Here is a 24,024-nt window from a genome sequence, read left to right as displayed (position 1 = left end):
GGGGGACTTTGTTCTTAGTTGTTCTTAGAGCGTTAATACAAAACCACAAAATTTTTGCTTTGCAGTTACAGGTGTCGGAATGTAGCCTAGTTTTGTTCATTTTTTTACCTGTTTTACTTTGAATAATTTTCTAATAGCTTTAGGAGCCATTGTACGTTCTGAAGCACATACCATAAATGAATACATAATATTATCTGTTTCAGAGAAATAGCTGAAGAGGGTTCAAAATAACGAGTGTAAATTTCAGGGGTCTAATTACTGGCTGCATTAGAGGCGCGTCACTCCACCTGGCATGGATTAGAACTCCTTTTCATTAATATCAATTCAGTAAAGAGATATAAAACCCTTATTTTTATTAGAGGAAAAAACAGTGGCAGATCATGCACATAAATTGCTGGAAATAGGAATGATTCTAGTCACCAAGTCACCTAATTTTTAAAATGAATGTATTTGGCACAATGCAATAATTCTCAAATTACAACTATTCACAGTAGACCATGTCTGTGGGTGACTTGAGACATATGGCCTTACACATTTGGGGGCAAATTTAAAATCTCATTTGAAAAACACAGTTCCAGGGAAACACAGTCATTAAGTATTCTTGCCCACACAGAGCCAGCAATGTGAACCTTCATTTGAAATGGGATTTTCAAATAAATAGTACCATGCATTGATGTCATGTGCAGTAATATAATTTTTTAGATGTTTTGTGACATGTTGCGACATACCTAGGAATTCCGATGAAGTGTCTTCATGGAGCTAGGAAGCGATATACTTATTTTATTCCAAAGAGATTTAGATTTCAGGGCTTCATCAAAAATTATTCTGAATGATTTTTTATCTGAAAACATGAATTAATACTTAAAGAATTCTGCTGAGTGCAATTAAGATAAAAGCCCATTTTTGTTTTATTGTATTCTGGGATATCTGTGCTGTGTGATGTAATGATATAACTCAGATTCATCACGTTGTGTCAATGAAGAGAAAATAAAAGCTCCTGTGAAAAGCATCTATACATGCTTATCTTAAAGCCTATGAATTGTCATACTGAATTTGGTAGGAATGTTCAAATGATAAAAATTGAACACATTGATAAATCTTTGCGATAATCAAAGTAAGACTATGTTGTTCATTATGACTGAGACTCAGATCTATATATGATAATGATAAAATATACTTTCTCAGGCCATTGGTAGTCCTTGTTGAAGTCCTACTAAACAAAGGATGAATCATTTAATTTTTAGTTGAACTTTTTGCAATATCATGTTGTCATGAAGATTTGAAAGATGAATTCAGTAAACTCCAACAGCATGGCAAATTCCAATACTACCAGCTATCGTAAACCCCTGGAGAAGGAAGGAGATGGATATGTAATCCAAACCTGCAAAAATCAGCTTTCTGCAACACATCTAATCTGTAATATCAGATTATCAATTATTTTTGAGGAATTTGCAATTAAGTGCATGAATTGCAAGGCAGATAGGGAAATACAGAAGAAATACCTCTTGGTGAGTAACCAGTGTTATTGAAACTATCATGAGGGCATCCAACAGTTCTTGACAGAACAAAAGTAATTTCTAATACCCCCAAAATCACATTGTAAACTAGAGAGTTGCCTGTGAGATTCTTCGTTTCCAATAAATTAACTTGGAGAGGCAATCAGAGTTAATTCAAAATACCCAATATCTTTAAGACGATAGACAGCTAAACATGGAATTTTTTCAGACAGTAGCAATTACAGTAGAAGAGCAAGCAAGCAAAGCCCCGAGTACTTTCTGGGCAGCTTAAGTTAAATGAAGGATTAGCACAGTCTGTTCAATCTAACAGAGGCTTATTTAATAGTTTGACCTGGCAAGTCTTTTGTCACCATGGAGCTTCTCCAGGCTTCCTGGGACAGGCGAGTGACAGTCATCCCTGGAGGAGAGGAGAGTCGGTATTGAAAATTTTATGGCATGTTTCCGAGGTCAGAATTGCTCTTCTCTACGGTAAAACAAGCTTCTGTACAATTCTGAGTTTTGTTGTGTATTTAAGGAGGGAGAACAGCCTTTCGAAATGTTTAGTTTATTGATTGTAAAAAAAAAAAGGCTTGACATTTAAATTTTAAAGATACTCTGCACACTCACTGTATCCACTGCTCCATGAGCGAGCAAATCCTCCCCAAACCACTTTCCTTTACGAATCAGAGTGCCCAGGAGATGAATAGGCTTCGTTTATATTAGTTTTCACTTTAATCTCTCTTCCTGCCAGATCTTTTATCTTCCACCAGGAGGGGAAAAAGAATAAATAAAGTATTCTACAGATGCAGCATATAAACAGAGCAAAGCCCCAAGGTGCTGAAGAGATTAATAGGCCCTGTTGTTGAATCAAACTGCTCACTACATTGAGCTGCTTGGGTTAAGCACTCTCAGGTGGTGTTTACACTAGCAGTAAACAAATGAAGCTGATGTGTTCTAGGAAATGGACCACTACCCAAGGAGCTCATACAAGGGTATTTCACTCTCTTGTCGGTGTCTGCTCTTCCATTTTCTTCACGAAGCAGCTTCAGGCAGTGTACTAAGTCAGCTATACCTTAACTTTGGCTTACTTTGATTTGCTGTTGTGCGCTCTGGCTATAATGAGGTGAATAGTTGTTTGTGAAGTCTCAAGAGAAGCTTGATAAAATTCAGAAGGAACTAGGGTGCAAAAGCCCCCTAACCAATGCTTTTCCAGCTAGCATAGCTGTGCTTCCTCTAAGGTCTTTCTAAAAGAAGTTCAACCTTCAGCTAACATGAATTGCCATCAAGATCTTGCAGCTGAAGTGACTGTTGGTAAATCATCATCAACTGGCAAGGACAGAACTTGACTGCTGTGCAAATGTCCTTCTCCAGCATGCCCGGTATTCTGCCATGTCATTTTTCCTGTTAGAAAAGACTTAGTTCTTGGAAAGCCTTTACTGGAATAAATATATTCTGAATAATTCAAAGATGCAGTGTTTATAGCCCAACTGGCATCACTCCCCAGAGGACTTGAACTTGCTAAGGAATCTGCCAGAAAAGCACTAAATTAGTGGTTTACATCTCGGTGTGAAGTTTAGCAGTCTTCCACATTTGGGACATCTCATCTTCATTTTCAGGCAGACATCTAGGTGACCTGCCAGGAGCTGCAATGCACTTCTGATGAGCAACATGCACAGATACGTTGCCAAAATCTACAGCTAGCTCCTCAGCAATTTCCAAAAGTGTTAGTAATTTCGAGTAGGGAGCATGAAAACAGCTGGTATTATTTAAAAACTGAACAAATCTTTAAATTGGCTGATTCCATTGCTGTACTGTTGCAACACAGACCAAATGTCACCTCTCCTTGACTATTTCAGTCATGACTTTCGGGACAATATGTGACACCAGGCTTGGAAGAAAAAAAGCCAGGATATTTAATTTTCCACATGTTTCATTTCTGACCTCTTTGAAAACTTGAAAACGTAATTTGGGCATCAGAGGAACTCGGTACGTCAAGTATGTGAACCGACAGCGAGGGGTTTATAGTGCTGCTAGGGCTGTTTATACCAGGGAATCTTCCCAGGAAACGGTTAGACCGAAAGCCATCTACTATCTCTAGAAAAAAATTGCAGACGTGTAGGATTCACAGCAGCAGCTTTCTCAGGTCTTGCAGCAAAGGGCTGATTTGGCAGAGGGAGTCACGCTTCTACACCTGCGTGCAAGCTGGGTAGGAAGATATTCCAAACTGCCTGTGGATTTCATTACAGTCCTTCCACCAGAGCCACTCATGGGTGTGGTGGTGTAATGGCCTGCCAAACAGATGGGTTGTGAAATACACAGCCCATCTGTCTTTATCATGCTTGTTTCCTCTTTTATTAAAATGTTAATGAATATAGTTTTTATTTATTATGCCGTGACATGTGCAGCATCACTTTCCAGTAGACAAATGTGCAATCTGCATAACCGTGTGGGCTGACAGGAAGGTTTCTTCTGCTGAAAAGAAACTTCTTCCCAAAGTTCCTCTGAGGAAAACGAGCACAAGGAGCTCTGAGCAGTCAGAGGCATTTTCTCACTTCTGCAGGGCTTTTAACAAGCAATTCCATCTTTTTCACATGTAAATTATTCCAACAGATTCTCCCTGGAAGGTTCACCTATCAAATCTTGACCCAAAGATGACCGGTGTCACTGTGAGCGGACTAACTCCAGCCCGAACCTACCAGTTCAGAGTGTGTGCAGTTAACCAGGTGGGAAAGGGCCAGTACAGCTCTGAGACCAGCAGGTACAGTAACAATAAATGCCTGTGTACTAAAGGTACTATAGCCTAGAATTATTGGGAGAAAAAAAGCGCTGATTGTTTGCGAATGAATAAAAGAAAGTTATCTTTTGCACAATAATTGGGGAATGGAGCAGTTAGCATTACCTAGGCCTCTGGAGAGTGCTCTGCAGCTGTCGGTAATTGGTGATAATGGCAATTAAGCGATGCAGAATATCAGCACACGATGGGAGAAGTGCCTTCATATTTCCAGAGTATCAGTTGAGCAGAATCTTGGAGATATTTTTTTGCTCTTGTGTTAAGCCACAGCGGTTAGCCTGGGAGGGAGTACAGCATTCACCCAATCATTGCAATGTCACTTCTGGAATTCACCCAGATGCGACATAGAAGGATGGCTTCATCAAATTTATTTTCAAATGTATCCCCCTTCTTCTGTGAACCAAATCTTGCTGTGAGCTTGAATTGCAGAACAGCTGAACTCTAAATGGCTTTTTCAAAATGTAGGAGTTTGATATGAAAAATATTGAAAGAGCTGAAAGAAACAATTTGGAAGGAGTCACAGACACTGGACCTGAGCTCTAACCCATTCAGGCTTGTAATCTTTTTAAAGAGTTGTAGCAGCCTGGATGATTCAGAGAGAATAAGGTTACCTCAGCTGTCTGTCTTGTTGCTTGCTTAACTGATTTCCTATTATGTTGATTTGTTGTAACTATTTCATGCATGTCTTCAGCAGTTTGATCAGCCTTACATTTCTTTCTAGTCATCAGACTTTGATAAACGAAGCTGGTTCACATGGAGTGGATACATGAAAGAGAAACGTTATCTATCTTTTATTTCAACACCCACCTCCATCACATTCTTTTGTACTTAGGTTGATGCTACCTGAGGAGCCCCCTAGTGCTCCACCTAAAAACATAGTGGCCAGTGGGCGCACCAATCAGTCTATCATGGTCCAGTGGCAACCTCCTCCCGAGAGTGAACATAATGGAGTTCTTCATGGGTACATCCTAAGGTAAGTAATTTCCTAACCTGGAAAGTCTGGAGCTGGATCCGTGTGTGCATGAGGGAATTCTGAATGGGGTGACTCGAGAACATACTCAAGACTATTTCTAATTCCATTAAATATATTTGTTATTATTTACAAAAGCTGTGGCTGCCCTGGTTTACTACAGATGAGAAAACACCTCAGTTCAAATGGCCGCAAGGGCGCAGGCACTTAAATTCTACCTTGTCTGTACGAGAGTCAGTGAGCTGGGGTCTCTGTTAGCTACTCCGAAGGGACTGCCCAAGTGGCCTAGCTCCCTGTGGAGACTCTCAACATCCAGATAACTTTTTTCATTTTCAAAGTGAAGTGAAGCACCAAGTACTAAAAGCGTTCACATGGGACGTTGGTACAGCGCAGCATATACATTGCAAATATATATTTGTTTATTACAATCTCAACTTCCCGTTAGAAAGGTTAATTAAACTTAGCAAAGACACAACAGGGCTCCTGCACTATGGAAGAGCAAGAATAGAATCAATAAACTTCAGTTTTGTGCCAAACACAATGGAGAGAGGGAATGACAGGTCAGATGCTTCGTGGCAGACCTTGGTTCGTGTTTGAAAATCAGTCTGTTCTTCCAGCCCCATCTGTATTTATTAAGGAGAAACAGATTCAGACAAGTTACTGGGAATCCTGAATGCATCCAGTCTTTCTGCTTACACAGGATTTATTGTGTTGGAAAGAGTGTTGCCACACTGAGAGACTTTGCAGAGCATTTCCCATTTGTAATTATTTGGGACTCAGTTATTCACTCCTACTCAGTTCAGCTACAGCTTACTTGCTCATTTGGCTTCCTACATATCCTGCAGTGCTAGCAGCCAGCTAGGGCTGCACCTCCGCTAAGGGAGGCATTATCTAAATTAGAGGTTTTGTGGGAAACTCCCAAGCATTGCGCCACTACTGACATATTTCCAAGTGATGGTTACAGCCTATTGTAGGCAGGCGGCTGACGTTTTTAATACAGTGTCGTCCAAACCTGCTAAAAGATAACTAAATGCTACAGTTTAAATGCCAACATCCTGTTCATGCTGTGCTCCTACTTTTGCTGGCATGGATGGAAATGCTTTTGTGATGCTAAGAGTGTTGGTGAGCTCCCAAAATAGTGCTGGAAAGTTCCTTCTCTCTGCAGGCAGAACTGAAGTCTGTTAATCTCCCTGTCACCTGCACAGAGCCTATGATGGTGGTGAGCCCCTTGTGCAAGTGCCTGCAGTTTTAAGAGCTGGATTCAGTTTGAAAGGTGTGCCAGTCACCAGTGACGGGTGGCAAAAGGTGCTTTAACTTCTGTCTCTAGCTAGAATCTTGTCATGAGACTTGGGTACCTATATTTGCACAGGGTACAAGTGTTGTTTGTACAGTTCTTTCCTTCAAACTGGTCTACTCAATGATCGGATTAAATCCTTAGTTATTCCCAATGAGTCTTACCCAGTCTCAGCATTAAGTCCTTTGAGAAAGCAGTCCCATAGCCTCCTACTTCTGGCAATCTGTTCTGATATCTCTTCTCTGTATAGCATTTTCAATAATGTTTACCTTAAGTATTTTCTACAACAGCTATCAGCATAATTGATCCCTGTCCTCGCTGTAACATCTCTTTCCATTTTAATAGAGGGTGATCAAGTTCATGATGCTCAATCTGTGGACATTTTTGATGTCTACATGCTTTGTCTTGACTACAGAGCAGAGAAACAACTTATTCGACAGGAATTTAAGATCATCATATAAAAGCACAATTGTCCCATGTAATAAACCAGGCTGTTCTTCCAAGTTAAATTGTGTGGTCACAGCAATGTGCACTGAAAGAAAGTCTTCCTGCACTGATTTCTGTGAATTAGGGTATAACAAAGTGAAAACCACCACGCATCTCAGAGACCTAATGCTCAAGACATGCAAGATACTGAGTTGATGGAACACCTGATCTTTAAAAGTGAAGGTGCACTGCACAAGTCACATGGAGTATACATCAAAGTCCATTGTGAGAAAAATCATGAAGACATGACATTTCTGAACTGGCCTCCTTCCTTTGCCCTTTTTCTCACTGGCAGTAGTGCATTTAGAGGACTGCCATGCTAACAGCATAATAGATTAAATCACAGGAGCACTCTACACCTTGTCTGCTAGGTGTGAGACAAAACATTGCTGCACAAAGAATTGACTTGGCCAAGAAGCACACAACCTTCACAGGAGACAAAAGAAAGAAAAAGGTAGATATTGCATAAAGTAGAAAAAGATCAAGACATTCAATAAACTCAGCTGAGGATCGGTATTTCTTTATTTCTATTTGTATTTCATAAATGGAGTCACACCAGTGTAGCATTACAAATATTAAGTATGCCAAAATATGGTCAGGCAAGCAGCTCCTCAGCAGAAGATAGAGGATTGTCAGCAATTAAGAACTAGGTCTTTAAAAGAAGACTTTAGAACACAATCTATGGCTGAAATACATGAAGTTGTCTAGTCGTAGAAATTGCACCAATTTAACTTCGATGAATTTAAAATCAGACTGCAAGATGTCAATGAAATTGTTCCGTGTCAATACGCTTTTGGTGATTACTGTGAAGCAAAAGATGAATGAGAGCGCATAAAAGCTGTATGGTGAATAAAAATACAAAAGTTGCTATGCTTGTCATGCAACAGTAATGCCTTGTGCCCCTTACTTGGATTTTTTGTGAATTAGCATATTGTAAGCATCCGTTGTACCATTTTCCTAAAGGAAGGGAAATGAACAACGTTATTCGCATTCACAGATTTGCAAGGTTTGTTTGTTTTCTATAATTTAGTTTTTCTCCATAGTTTCTTGACCTAAAGGGACACATCAAAGGAGCTCTGTTTTCTGCAATACAGTTTTTACATAGGGAAATACACTCAGTGTTTTAGCTTCCCTCGTCTCAGCAGAGAGTTTGTCAGGATGTTTACCACTCACCAGTATTCGGTACAGCCCTTCTCCTGGAATCCCAATGCTGAACCAATCCTTAAGTCTCAAATGTATTCTATCCTTATTTTAATCATGCTGTGAAGTAAATCCTGGTGGAAGCCAGAGATGGCAGTGCCTGAGACTCTAGAGGGTCAGAGCCCTCTGAGCTTTTCTTTCTCAGATTTCAGAGGAGAAAGAAAAAAACATTTCTCAAGCTGATTTACAGCAGCACCCTGATAAAAATCACATCTGGGCTATTTTTTCTACCAAATCACAGCTTCTACTAGACAAGCCACATTTAAAAAGCTGTAATTTTTCTGCAACCATAAAAATGGATAAAATACCCGTTTTGTTTAGCCCTGAGCATGTAATCTCAGTGAGATCAGATTATAAATACTATAGCAGTCAAACACGATATGGCCTTATCAGGAGTTAGTCTGTTGTTTCTGATTATTTTTCATTATTCTCTGTATAATTCTGCTGTAAAAGTTTGCATATTGCCTCTTAACAAAATAAGCTTTTTTGCTAGTCAAGATATTTGCTATAATTGATACTGTCTAATTAATTAGCAAATTTTTCTTCCCATATGGCAGGTATCGCCTGGCTGGCCTCCCTGGAGAATACCAGTATAAGAACATCACCAGTGCAGAAATTAACTACTGCTTAGTGAAGGACCTGATCATCTGGACCCAGTATGAAATCCAGGTGGCATCTTACAACGGAGCTGGGCTGGGAGCATTCAGCAGACCCGTGACAGAGTACACTTTACAGGGAGGTGAGCAAACTGGACCAATATAGCCTTTATAGTCAGAGTTTACAGCGCAGGTAACTGTAAACTCTGATGCACTCTCTGACAGTCCCGCCTAACAACGTGTGAATTGGATGGTCAGTTCAGTCAGGTTTGATAGACAGCTTGGGGTAGGAAACACCTGCAAATTTCAAATGCCTAAGAAGAGACAAGATGAGACTCTGCTACTATCTCTGTTTTAGAAAAAGCTGTAGGTGAATTCAAAGATTATCTAGTTTTTTTGACCCTCATGATGACATGTTACCACACTTGCAGGTCAGAGTCAGCCACAGCACACGAAATAAATAAAAATGCTGAAGAGAGCCGGGGTCCCATGGAATGAATTTGTAGGATGTGTGACAGGCAGGGGGTGAGGTTACTCTGCCAGGAGAGTTGGAGCGAGTATGGCAGGCAATTGGGTTTATCATGGTCAAGATATGCAATATGCTATGTATGCAATATAGGAAACAAAAGCTGAGTAAACCAGCTGCATTAGTCCTGATAATCACAGGATACCTTGGTTTAGAAATTTGGAATAAATTGTAAGGGAACTGTAGGGAGAGAAATACAGCCTGTGGAGAAAGAGTATTTTGTAGCATTTCAGGAATGGTGCAGACATTTGCGAAGAGGAAGATAAAATAATCTTTAAAGCCCTGATTTTTATGTGACAGCTTCTCCACAACTTTCTGGTAAGTGCTTTAAGAAGAGTATAAACTGCGTCAACAAAAGGATATGTAATTACTTTTTACCACCAGTGTAGGGCATGTTTACACCTCTAGATTGGTATAAAAATCTGCAGGATAATTAAGTACCAAGCCCTTAAAGCTTTCATATATTCCCATAATTGCAAGATTGTGCTGGATTCTGAGCACTGGACAGTACATGGTCTCTACTTCATTGGTCATAAAACAATTAAACTATTTTAGAAACTTGCAGTTTTACACTACATTAGTTAATTTACAATCAGTGAAGAATATGTACTTGTTTGTTAATTGTTACTGGGAGTACATTATAACATGATTAGATACAGTTCCAGGTGTAGGGAGATCTTTAAGAAAAGATTATTCATATGCAACACTAATTAACCACAACAATTAAATAAGGAAGTTATCCATATTTTGTCTTAGGGCATGTAAAGTCTCAGAGTTTAGATGAGCCTAGACACACTCAGCCTCTTTCTAGAAGTATTTATAGCAGACCTTGAAATGTTTTTCTTAAAGTCTTCTCCTTGCAGCCAGGATTAATGTTTTGTATCCCACTAAAGACCAGATCTCTGCTGAGAATTGGTTTGCACACAGAATTTTAATCTCTTTTGTGAATATGCTTGTAATTCATTACTTTGTTTATTTGCACATTTTAAGCTATCATAGCACCTTAACCTTCCGTCTATTAAGACTCAGGTTTGGACTTCACACTCTTTTTCTTAAACCCTGCATCTGACTCTAATTTACCCTGATATTATGTACTGCTATTATCATCCTTTATTGATTGGTTGCCTGATGTCATTTATAAGGGTATAAATCCTCTGTTATAAATTAAGTGTAGTCACTCCTGCATTCATATTAATCAGCAAGTGTTTAGACTGCAGGACAACCTGCAATGGCCTGTTTGTCTTTATGTAGTTCCTAAATGCTCGATGATGGGTAGACATAGAAGAAAACCTGGATATTTCTTATTTATTTTATAACAGCATTTAACAGTAGCAGTTGTTAACTACTTCAGGGGTGCTGCCATCTCCTGAAGAATGCCTTGCTGAGTTTCTGTGCAAATCACCAAAGGCATACGGTCTGCTCTAAAAAGAGTTTGAAGCCTTTTGACTTTTACAGTTGAAAAGGGAGACTGGTTGGTATCAGTATCATTTGAAACTGGATTAATATCAGGTCTCCATATGTAGTGCACTACTGTCTGAAACTCTGCTCCTTCATCTTTCCTGTAGTTGGGAAATGACAGGAAAAGCCAATGGCTGTTTCTTGCTTTGGAACGTCCTTCCTAAACCAAACCAGCAGGAGTAAGAAAAAGCTATGTGTAAAACTGCCTTGTAAATCATATTCTGTTTTTAATATGAGCGGAGATAAATGTCAAAGACACACACTTCCATCCATCCCCCTCTCCTGCTACCATCACCACTGCCTCTATTCTGACATGCATTAAATGATGTGAGCTATGCTGGCAAGAACCTGTCTGTCTGCAGATGAAAAATACCTGAAATACCTCATGTTAATCAAATGTGCTATGAGTCAAAGCCTGGCAAGAAACGAACACTGGGAGCAGAGCAACCCATTGGCAGGAGCAGATCAGCACATCGGCATCTTTGTCATAGGGAATATTGACTGGCCGTATAAGCTGTGGATTTATACCAGAACCTAGTCTATTAATCCCTTATTAGTCCTCTGGCATTGCTTTGGCCACTGATAACTAATCAGCTACTCAAAGCTCTTCAGAAATCACCAACTTGTAGAATGTAGCCAAACTCACAAATGCTGGAAGATCTAAACTTGTAGAGAAACTGGCACATAATGTCAGTTAGATAAAATGTCAGAAAGACTTACTGGCAAAGCACTGAATGGCCTAACACTAGGGTCAGCCAGTTTGACTGTCTCTAAATCTTGACAGTCTTTTCAGAGTGATATTCAGCCTAATCCTTTGATGCTCTGTATATATAGGTCTTTCTTCATCAGAGTTTCTCCAGCCCTTCCCTACTTTGATGTTACTTTTCACAGGGATTTGTGCCAGCCTTCTGCATAGGGCAATTTTCACTTATTTAAACAGCGTCCTGCAGGACATTTCATTGCCGTATGAAAAACTGAAGTTTCCCAAATACCTTTTCATATGAGTAGCTTTGTGAGATGTATAAATATCTTTCTGGATGGTGATGATGTTTTTTCTGCTCTGCAATATTGGACATGTTTACCTTTTCCTGCAGGTTGATTTGAGAAAGCAGAAGCTTCCATCCTTTACTTTGAGTCTGTCCCTTTTATCTCACTAGCATGAATACTTCTGAACTTCTCTCTCTGTGAAAAACTCCCTCTGCTCCTTAGAGAGATATGAGAGATACAGCTTTCATTAGGCTCCTTGTGCTGACATTCACCAACTTTTGTGTCGACTTTAGGTGCTATCTCTTGCTTTTGATGCATATCCCAAAAGCCAGTCTTATGTCCTAAAGTTCATAGGTCTCAACATGTAGTTCAATATTGGTTTATTTTTCCTTGTCTGCTGTGCATGGGCACCTTGAAAGGCCAGGAAAGTCTGAGCAAAAGGCCCTTCCTGAATAAGAGTGGGAGACACACCCAGACTGATGAGTCTTGATGGTGTGAAGAGAAGGATAAAAGCAAGACGAATCTGTTCAACCAGGTCCAAAGTGGTTTCTTCCTAGGCAGTAGGAGGTGGACCAGAGATAAGGACTGAGACGGAAGAGCTGAAGAAAACCTGGTTAACTGAAAACCTCCTGCTTTATGTAGGAAATAATCTTGAAAAAAAAGAATCTCTGAATAAGGAATGTCCTCTACGAGCGTTCGATGTTATCTCAGTGAAAAGAGATTTCCTTTAGTTTTCTCTCAGGCTTTTTGACAAAAGCATCTTAAAGATGCTGGTTCACTTCCTTTGAGGAACCTACCAACAGCCTTGAAGCCTCCATGGCCATGCTGGGTCCAGCTGCTCCTCTGCAGAAGCAGGTTGGAGTTGTAGTGGCTGGATTTTATATCTCTCTGTTTTATCACTGTTAGGGGTCATTTGCCATCTACTGCCCTTTTTTTTTTTTTTTAAATGATTTCACAAAGGCTGTGAAATGAGCAATTGTCTCAGTGAGGCCCTTGGCCCTCAGCTCTTAATAAAGAAGTAAGATCTTGTCCTTGTGAGCGACGTGCAAGAAAGGAAGAAGGCCTTTCCTGGCTGCAAGAAGCAAAGCTCATCAGAGAGTGCCAAATCTCATGCTTTTGAATTTCCATTATTGGCATGTGTAGAATTGCAGAGATCACCTCTTCTATGCGCCTGCTGCAGCTCCAGACACGGCGAAGGATGTCGGCCGGGCGCGTGGGGGAATAGGCTTCACAGAAAGAGTTGCGTGCCTCCGCGGCAGGCTCTCCCCACCGCTCAGTGCGCTGCGCGTTAACTTGCGGTCCTGGGGGCCGAGCTCTTAACAGATTTCCGACCACCTGAACTTTATCGGGAAGAAAGTAGCAGTTGGTTTGGTCTGACCGATTTGATCTGCAATTCCGAGATGACTCCCAGATGGGTCTCCAGTGTGAGAGGTGGTTTAGGAATACTTGTAAACAGGATGAAGTACACGTTTAAAAACTGAGAATGTCAATACTTGGGGATTACTCTTGAAAGATCTATTTGACATTGGTAGCTTCTGTACCGCTTGACAAGAAACTTCTAGGAAGAGAATAGGTATCTACTACTACATTAGAAAATCCCTTATGTGGACAGTTGCAGCTTTGGTAAGTTACTAACCATGATCTTGGAAAAGTATTTGAGTTTTGAAGTGACCAGAAGGTCAATTCTGGTTTAGCTTCTGTCAAACTGCTTTTCTTTTTTAAATGCAAAACTGTTCAGATACCCAAGGAAGTCTTTAATATCAGGACATAAAAGAAGAACTTTATACTGGCACTTTGAAGTAAATTTGAGATTATAATGCCAATATTTTACGGATTAGAAATATGAAAGTATATTATATTATGTCTTCTTCAGTATAATTAAGCTAATGCATATAAGATAGACCACGTTCTTTCCATCTTTCAAATGCATTGATTGAGATGCAGATGTTGATTTTTCAATAAAGATGTCCAAAGAGGATTTGTAATATAAATCATGATTTCCAACATTTTGAAGATCTTATGTTTTCTGTTCATAGTTTTTACCATTTTTCTTGTGGCAGGTACTTTTTGTGTTATGTAGTTTTATTCTTGTTTCAGGAAATTATGTCCTAATGAAAGAAAAGTATTTCCCTTTTTAAAAGAAATAACTAATGCATTTGGTTATCCACACTTCTAAAACTGTAGTAAACCTATCCTGAAGTGTTTGCCTGGGCTTTTTTGAGGACTGCAAATGAAAACTTGGAGCTTGCTGATGCAGGTTTTTTTCTCTCTTAATAAATTTGTAATACTTTGATTTGTATCTAGAAGACTGTGTGAGGTTTAACAAGGCCAAGTGCCAGGTCCTGCACTTGGGTCACAACAACCCCGTGCAGCACTACAGGCTTGGGGAGGAGTGGCTGGAGAGCTGCCCAGCAGAAAGGGACCTGGGGGTGCTGGTTGGCAGCCGGCTGAACATGAGCCGGCAGTGTGCCCAGGTGGCCAAGAAGGCCAACAGCGTCCTGGCCTGTATCAGAAATAGTGTGGCCAGCAGGAGCCGGGAAGTTATTGACCCCCTGTACTTGGCACGGTTGAGACTGCACCTCGAATAGTGTATTTGCTTTTGAGCTACTACAAGAAGGACGCTGAGGTGCTGGAGCGTGTCCAGAGAAGGGCAACGAAGCTGGGGAGGGGTCTGGAGCACAAGTCTGATGAGGAGTGGCTGAGGGAACTGGGGGTGTTCAGTCTGGAGGAGAGGAGGCTGAGGGGAGGCCTCATCGCTCTCTACAACTACCTGGAAGGGGGTTGTGGTGAGGTGTTGGTCTCTTCTCTCAAGTAACTAGTGATAGAATGAGAGGAAATGGCCTCAAGTTGCGCCAGGGGAGGTTTAGATTGGATATTAGGAAAAATTTCTTCACCGAGAGAGTGGTCAAACATTGGAACAGGCTGCCCAGGGAGGTGGTGGAGTCACCATCACTGGAAGTGTTTAAAAAAACATGTAGACGTGGCGCTTCAGGACATGGTTTAGTGGGCATGGTGGTGTAGGGTTGATGGTTGGACTTGATGGTCTTAAAGGTCTTTTCCAACCTTGATGATTCTGTGACTCATTAGACCCTTAGAATGAAATCCTTGTGATATTGAAATCACTGGAAATTTCCTCTTCATTGTACAACTTCCATGGGATCCTCCACTGTAGAAAATAATGCCCACAGAAATGAAGCAGCAATGTGTGGGCTAATACGTGGGAATGTCGTGCTGGGAGTGGTTGTACTGTTAACTCTCAGGTTGCCTGTATGTGTTTCTTATGCTCTGGGAAAAACAGCCTCTTCCTACCGCTGCTGAAGTTCTGCATTTCTTCAAGTGTGACTGTCAGTGGACGGCACATGGGTTATGTATAGATTTTCTGTACAATAATCGTGTTACAAAATCAACCTAGCACATATAAATAGAGTTGTAATGCAGCAGCTCAACAGAAGGAAGAGGAATGAGTGGAGAGGATGATGCTCAGCTGATTTAGCCTTCCTGACAGAAGGAGATTAATCTATTGATGATACCCAGGTGACTTTCTGATAACAAACTAACTTGAAGGCTTCTAATACATTTTTTTTTTCTGCAGTAACAAATCTCTGGCAGGTACAATATCTGAATACACAAATATGCAGGAAAGTAAGAATTTTGATTTCTAAAAAATCTTATTCATGTTAACCGTTAATTATACAAAGTATTGCACACAAAAGCAAATTGAAATACATCTTGTGGCTGTCACAATAAATAGTTTCGTCAAAGAACATGAATAAGAAAAAATACATTTAGTAGGGGACTGTAGCCAAAGCAGCTCAATATGACTGTAGAGTGACTTTAATATATACGACTGTATATCAGGATGATTTGGTGAATCTCTTAACTACGAAAACTTTATGATGTCTAGAGGTCATTAAGATATTATAACCTTCCAAAAGCATACAGGGAATTATGATACATGGCAGGAAGTAGGGCCCAGATTCTAATGAAAATTTAGAGTAATATCAGATAAATTCTGGTTTTAGAACTCAGTAATTATGCATAGTTCATAAATTGTGACATCAGGTTTTAAATTAGGGCAAGGAAATTCTGAATAATACACAGTTTCTGAGGGTAAAAAAATGTGCAGAGCTAAATTTTCTAGTCATGGTGTAGTCATCAGGGTGTTTTAGTGACACAGGGCAGGAAAGTGGATGTTCTTCTCGTTTCAAACTTGACATCTTTGAGGATTTCTCCATTTTTCTGTGTTGATGTTTCTAAGCTGTGGATGTCTTTGATAAGTGTGCACTCTCCTAGCTCTGTTGGCTGCAGTCTCACTTGTAGCTTGTACACCAGTTAAGAATAATGCCCCTTTATGTCTCTTTAAAACAAATATAGCTTTTGGTGGAAAAAAGGGTATTTTTACATTTTTGAACTTGGTGTCTTGATTTCTTCTCCATACACTTTAAAAGTTTGTGACCTGTTTTTGAAAAGTATGGAGCAAACCACCATTTCTCAGCGGGAATTGTGGATACTTTTTAGAAGCATAAGTCATTGGGCTTTGGTAGACATTTTCCCTTGGAAGCAGAAGGAACAAAGCTTTCCAGGCTTCAAGCCCACTTGTGGATAGTTCCTCTTTCATAGAATACAAATGCACATGGTTATCAATAGTAATATTTGTGAGGCCTCATTAAACCTCTCTTATAGGATTCAAAGGATATTAATCAATTTTTTTACACTCAAATAACAGTTTTCTTCTTAAGCTTGCTATAAGCTTGGTAATTTCAGAAAAATAGACCTGTCTATTGGTATTCTTTCCCCTGAGAACCATAGAAATGACATCCTAAATTAATAGGTTGACAAAACTGCCTGGAAAGTATTTAAAGAGACATTACATGGCAAAATATTTAGGTCTTATTTTTTGTTTTTTGAAGGCGGTATGCCTTTATGTTCCATGCTTTCTTCTCTATTGGGAAAACATCTGTCTAATTAAATACTTGGCATAAAATGATTATGCAACTTTTAGTAGATTAGAGGGTGTATTGGCTCAGAATATATATAATCAATTCAATATATGTGAATGAATATCATATCAAGATAAACCGAGAACATCTCCAATTCCCAAGAAAAATCTTTATTGCGTGTGATATGACTGGTCCTAATTCTTTAAGCAGCAGTAAATAATAAACAGATGATGCTGTCGCCAGATTATAATTCACAATTGGAACTTTAATTGTGCGGTCTCCATGTTTGCTTGTCTGATCTGGGGAATTGTGTGGTGTTAAAACACTCAAGAAATTTCTTTCTGAAACTGTTCATTCTCTGTGCAGTCATGGATAATTGAAAGAGATGTGTTCACCTATCATTTCCTAGCTTCTGTCTCAAGTCTTTATGAGAAACTCCTCTGTGGAATAATAAGATACAGAAATCGTTTCATCCCCGCCCCTTGAAAGAACCTCCAATACAGAGTAAGAAATTAACCCAATTACCCTTCTTTCCACATCGTTGCTAGTTACCGTTCCACAGGAAGCGCATCTTTCTCTCAAGGTTGTTATTACTTTATGACTCGTGAGTGGCAGTGAATAGCTTCTGTGTTCATCCTTCTCTGTTGTCCCCTCATCCTTCCTCCGTTCTGTTTTATTTTGTTTCCCTCTCTGTGACTGCGAGCAGTGCCTACAGCTCCACCACAGAATGTGCAAGTTGAAGCCGTGAACTCCACAACCATCCAGTTCCTCTGGAACCCACCACCCCAGCAGTTCATCAATGGTATTAACCAGGGGTATAAGGTAAATAGAAACAAGATTTCTGTAACTTCAAATAATGTTTGCCTTAACAGTTCTGGTGTATAACAATTAGAAATTGAATCTAATAATCTGTGAATCTCCAAAGTGACTGCATATTTTCAGGGGTACCTTACATGTGTAAAATGAAGAGAGAACTGAGCAGTTGTTGCCCCTAACATAACATTTGCTAATTTATGTAAGTTCTGAAAAGGGAATATGTCATGGGCTAGAAGTCCTAATACCTTTGTCATTTACCTGGAGAGTTTCCAAAGCCAAAAAGCAGTTCCATGTCAAGCAGTTTGGAAAGTCAACACAGGAGATACGTTGTTGTGTCAGTGAAAATCAACGTTGAGATTTCTATTTACTCTAATGAAAAATTCCCATTCACTTTATTAGGAATCAAGACATCACACTAAATATTTGTCTTAACTTTCCCACTGTGATGATATGGGAGATAGAAGAATGTAAAATTTATTAATCATGCTTGATGACACAGAGTTAGCATGATAAGTCCCTGTTGATGGGGCAACTGGCAATATCTATTACGGTATGCAGAGTAGAGAGTGCTTAACAGAGCACTTGTTGGTACTTCGACCAGTGGAGTGTATGCTAAGAAGGTAGCTGGAGTGGTTTATTTCTATCTCTCAGGAAGGACTGCTTAATAGAAACTCCTTCAGTGGTTCAGCAGTAGGGGCATAATAAACGAAGGGTTTAAAAATATTCATGGAAAGGACAAGGAGAAATTTCTAATCACAGAGCAAGAGAGGGAAGACAGGTATGTTTTCTGAGTAGGGAGGAGCAAGGTTTATTTAGGTGCTGAGTGAGGGAATGTTGGGTGGGCTGAGAAGGATGTGTAGCTCAGAAGACAATCTGTGAATTAAGGGATTGTAGGCGGATTTTAGAAGCTTCATAAGACTCGATCCTTCTCTAAGGATGTCTCAAAGTGATGGAGAAACTCAGGCAGAGGTAAGCATGGAGTTTCAGTATTTTTGCCCATCTACATATTTCTCATAAAGAACAGTCGTGGTTTCAGAGTCCCACTGCTGAAGTGCTGTGTAGATGAGTATGTCTGTTTTTCCCAGAGATAGAATCGACTCTCAAGCCTGACAGGGCTGCAAGAGTATATCCTGAAACCTCAATACTGAAGTAGTACTTGGCTTCTGTTCAGACTCTGGAGAATAAAAGCACTTTTTGGGCTCAGTGGACTGCAATGCACTATAATTTTCTGGTGCAAGTCCAAGCATGGTGAGCTCAGTCAGATTTGCAAAAGCCGTGTTTCAGATTTTTATTCTTTGTTTTATTCAAACTCAGTTTCAGTATAAAGATCCTTCATCTCGTCGCTTAGCTGCTTCTAATTTATGTTTCAGTTTCTTTAGCAATGGTATAAGGTAACTAAAATCGTAATTTGTATCTGTCAGTGGTCAGTGAAAACTTTTGAAATGATCAAAATTTTTCTTGCCTTTGATTTCTTTGATTGCAGTAGATTGCAACTTTACCATTGCTGTTTCTCATAGGGATTGCAAATTGCAGTACAAAGACTGCGTGAGAACATTTCTGTCAGTTATTTCTGTTGCATAGGTTTTTGTATGATTTATAAATTACTAGTAGTCAAAGCTAGGCCTTTGCCTTTCTGAAGGATTAAACACATTTTTTCCTTTAACTGACAGAGTTGTTCACCTTTATTTTCTGCACATGTTTCCTGAAGACTCTGCAATGAAATGTACTCAAAAAAAGAGAAGTTCCATTCTCCAAAGTTATAAATGCCAATTGTAATCCACAAAAGTGATTTAGAAAAGAAAATAAAGCTTACTATTCCATCAACCATTTTCCATTTTTATCTTTTCTTGGAAATTTATTTGCATTTCAAGAAGTTGTAAAGTGCACCTTTTCAAATATGAAATATTCCTAACAAAATTACTCCTTATAGTCCTCTGACTGTGCTTTCTGATTATCAGAAACTATAGACCTTGGCTAAATATGTCAAATATGGCTCATTAATTTCAGGCATCGATTCATGTTTATGAGCCTGAAATCAATACAAGTAGTGCGATTTACACAAATACTGAGTAACGCCTAGAATTTTAACCTGCTTATACAAGCCACACGATAAGGATTTTTGGACAAGATAAAAATTTCATAAGCACTTTAAAGCTTTAGACCTCTAAGCCGTTAAGGCAATTTCAAATATTGTTATAAGATTTAAAAGTCATTTGCCAAAAATGAATTTTTTAAGTCCTCATTTAGGTACCTACACATAAGGGTACTCTACTCCAAAAAATATTGATCACCCAGAAGATCCAGGGAGATGAATGAAACCTGGAAGGACTGAGCACATCTGACAATCACGCTACTTTAAATGCATGAAAATGTCTTCAGGAGTCTAACTTTTAGGACCCAGGTTCTGAAAATTGTAGTAATCATCTTTACAGCCATTTTCTATTCTCTCTGTAGTTCCAGAACCACTCGAATCATTCACAGTGTGGATATTCCTGAACTGCTGAACATCGTAATACTCTTAGCCTGTTAGGCAAGGCTGGTCAATAGGATACTGGGGGGCTGTGGGAGGAGAAGGAGGATTTTCCCCCTCTCCCTCTTATCCCACTAACCTCCCCAGCCAGTGAGATCTTTAAAGGAACCCCAAAATAAGAGAAAGCGTTTATCTCGGAGCAGCGCTGAAAGTACTTTCCTTCCTTCAGCTTCCTTGCAGCAGCAGAGACTGCCCAGGCTGGTCAGAGCAGCCCAGAGAGAGACAAAAGACTCGCGTCACACAAATAATCATTCGCAATAATGTTGGCGTTGTTCAAGTGGCAGACATCGAGAATTGCAATACGTCCACGCTGCTAGTGTATCCCCCATCACTAGCGGGTATTAGACACATCCCACCAGTTATCAGAGTGACAGCGTTATACCCATCTGTTCGGCGTCAGAGCTGACAGTACTTTAACGGCGTTGCTTGGTTTTTACAGTCAGATAAAGATGGTTTTGGCAGCCAAGCATACTTTGATTCCAAATATACACAACTTCTAATGAGAGCTCATCTGTGTTTAAATTTTCTAGCTTCTAGCGTGGCCAGTGGATGCTCCAGAGACTGTGACTATGGTCACCATTGCTCCAGATTTTCATGGTGTTCATAGTGGCTGCATCACCAACCTGAAGAAATACACTATTTACTATACGTCGGTTCTGTGTTTCACCACACCTGGCGATGGACCACGAAGCGCACCCCAGCTCCTGCGCACCCTTGAAGACAGTGAGTAGTCAGCACTGGTAGAGAATCTCAGTGCTTGGATTTTCTTTGGTTGGATATAAAAGCCAAGCTTAAATCGAGGCACTTAAAATTGGACCTCAGGTTCACAATCAGTTTGTCATCTCTTGTCGAGTTATTTTGCATCAGACAATGACTCAGCCAGTTGTCTATGTGTGTTCTTTTGGCCTGTGGCAAATGGAAGGCGTTTGACATTTTTTTTTGTTGCGGACTAAACCTGGATGAATTTTTTTATGGTGGTCAGAAGCTGAAAGCTTCATAGTCTGGTTCAGCTAAGACACAACATGTTTACGTCTGTGAACCCTTATGCTCTTAAATCCATGTTCAGACATCTGAATAAATAAGGTTTTATCTTCTTAGGAACTGAGCACTGGAACCTCCTGTGGAGGTCAATGATTAATTTCCAATTGTTTTCTTCTGTTATTTAATATACTGAAAAAAGATATATATAAAATATTGCAGTCTTTGTATGAAAGAACCAGAATCGTAACAATGCAGTAAACTTATTCTGTAAAACTGGAGTCAAATTCATAGGATGAAATAAAATGAGGTGGATAGTTTAACATATAAATCATTTCCCGCATCAGAAAGCATTCTGGTCCCTGTGGCCCCTTGGAAGTGTTTGCTCAAGGCATATTTGGGGCTAACAAGTCTAGCGTGTGCCTGATGCAGATAACAACTAAATTGCAGTGGCCCTTACAGCTAACCGTGTGTCCACAGTGATCTTGGCTCTGGCCAGCACTTCAGTATCTTCCCGTCATGGAGCACCATAAACACTGCTGCACATTTACGGATCCAAATCAGAATAAAAAAAATGCTTAATACGTCCATTAAGGTATTGTTTTTAGAAATACTACTTTGCCTTAATAGGGATCTTTTAGGTTAGTCAATGTTCCTGTAAAGAAAAATCTTATTAACATGCACAGGAGTGAGGCTCAAAGTGCTAATTCAATTTTTCATGAGATACTTTTGAAAGAACATGAAGAAAATTAAGTACTTTCCCATGGATCTTCCTTTTGTGGTTGGTCTCCTCCATATGCTAGACCTGTGCCCCAAAAGCAGATTATAGACTTAAAACTTTGCTTGTTAGAAGATCACAGAGATAGCAATTTAACTACCAGAAATATATGTGACCCATTAATATGAACTCACACGCGTTTATCTGAGGTTAAAGCAAAAGGCACGGAGGGAAGAGAAACACGCATTATGTTCCTGAGTGTTGTATTAACCTTTTTGCCTGTTTTCCTAAGGAAATGAAGTTTTTGACAAGGACAGTTTGTAAATGTATTTGACTGACTGTCTTAGGTCCATCTGTCTTTCTACCTCCAACAACATTTGAACCCTGTGGCTAATTTCAGTGAGTACAGAAGAGTAAGAAACCAAAGAAACAAGACCCCTAAGATTTTTCTGAAACTTAATCAGCTGGGAAGAGGAAAGAGACTATTAGCATTTCTGCTAAAGGAAAGGCTGCAGAAATAAGCCTTAAAGACTTTGCACAAAGTGCGAGAAGAGGCACAGTCAAGACCTTGAGAGTATCTGAGGGAAATGTTGGGATCACATGCCATTTTAAACACAAGAAAATTCCATCATGAAACATAACATGAGTGAAAGCCAGACTTGTAGTTTGTAAAACATTTAAGATAGCTCTTGGTGTATGCAGCTGTATGCTGCAGGGAGCCTCAGCAGCAGAGACGAGCAGGATTTTTTAAATTTTTTTAATCCTTCCGAATCACTTTCTTGGTTTTCATGGTGACTGAGAAGTTAAGTGCAGGATGGTCTAATGCATCTTTGCGGAGAACTCATTGAATCTAAGTTGCTTCAGGATTTATGTGGTGGGAAAAAAGATCCGAAAGGACTGTCATTCATGTTCTCAGGTGATAATTTTCTGTCTGTATAGCAAAGTTAGGCAATCCTTTAGAAAAAAAATAGCGCAAACAGATCTGTTTGCTGATGAACTGTAGGTCAAATAAAATCGGACATCCAGTCAGAAGCAATGTGTCCTGCCTTGGAGTAACCTGCACCTGTTTTTTGTTATGACGTTAAAATCGGACTGCAACTGCAGGAGCTAATTGGAGTCAGGCTTTGCGAGTATGTGGCTTGCACGTCTGCAGATACATGGTCCCGAATAGTGCGTAATTGCTGTGCTCTTGTTGGGTGTTCCTGCGATCGCTACCAGATCAGCAATTCTTTCTGTAATGCTTTGACTACTAGATATCACCGAATGGATTTGGAAATTTTCCTCACTAGGATTGCAGAATTGCAAATGTGATTGTAGCCGACCTACTGGCAGGCTTTTGTTTTTTTATCATAGCTGGAGGGGAATGAGAAACTGGACTAAAGTGAAGAGGAAACAAAATATCTAATTGCAGACGAGAAATTGCCAACTGATGTCAGTGGAGCTGGAGGATGCTCGGGCAGGGATCCAATGACAGAAGCACAGTGAATATAAAGTGAACAAAACCTCTTTTTTCCAGCACATCGATTGAAGACAGAACAGCAGTTGGATCAAAAATCAGTCAGGATGTCTTCCTTGAAGATCAAAATTGAGGGAGGATGGCATATTCTTGACAGTCATTCCATTTTATGCTCTTTCATTGCACACTAGGGAGCTGAAATTTTTAAGAGCTCTTGAGCTACATCATAAAAATCCTTTAAAAGTTTCACACACTTGTATTCATTTTACAGAAGACAGTTGCCATTACGTTGGACATTTTTAGAGTTGTTTTGAGAGAATCTATGCAAGCAGCGGCTCAGTGACTCTCTCTTTGCTTTGACCTTGCATAAGCAAAAGGCTCTTCCCAGGTGAGGGGGCAGCTGGTGGCGTTGCTACAGACGCGAGGCCAGATAAGCTCCACACAGCAGCACAGGTAAATGCTGCACACCATCATCGCGGGAAAACAGCAAATGCAATCACTTCCAGGATTGCCAGCTTGATTGTTCTAATTAGATTAGATCGAGAAGAGAGGCAGAGAACAAGTTGCGTGCAAGTCTCCTGCTGCCACTCTCTTTAGTTCTCTGCACAGTTAGGGTGATGACTGGATAAAATAATTTATAGGATGATAGCCAGAATGCTTCTTAACACCTTGTGTTCTCCCGTCTCCCCTGCAGCTCTCGCTGATGTTTCCAGCAGGCTTCCCTTGGCCCCCGCTCAGTGTTTTATTTCTTCAGCCCTCACCTTGCCATGTGAATCAGATCA

At 39.9% G+C, this 24,024-nt stretch overlaps 1 protein-coding gene across 1 annotated transcript in view; it reads left to right on the top strand.

Annotated features, from left to right (window-relative positions):
• Positions 1-24,024, top strand: part of SDK1 (sidekick cell adhesion molecule 1) — a gene marked incomplete at its 5' end in the record, with an annotated part of 412,638 nt that overhangs the window by 290,471 nt on the left and 98,143 nt on the right. Inside the window, 5 exons of the mRNA XM_082006804.1 lie at positions 4,107-4,254; positions 5,120-5,260; positions 8,795-8,976; positions 17,451-17,566; positions 20,621-20,813. Of these exons, the coding sequence (XP_081862930.1) occupies positions 4,107-4,254; positions 5,120-5,260; positions 8,795-8,976; positions 17,451-17,566; positions 20,621-20,813 (780 nt within the window). The remainder of the gene's footprint in view (positions 1-4,106; positions 4,255-5,119; positions 5,261-8,794; positions 8,977-17,450; positions 17,567-20,620; positions 20,814-24,024) is intronic.

The sequence above is a fragment of the Phaethon aethereus genome (assembly GCF_964289735.1).
Source record: "Phaethon aethereus genome assembly, chromosome: 15".
NCBI classification, from domain to species: Eukaryota; Metazoa; Chordata; class Aves; order Phaethontiformes; family Phaethontidae; genus Phaethon; species Phaethon aethereus.
This window is presented reverse-complemented; position numbering and strand designations above follow the sequence as displayed.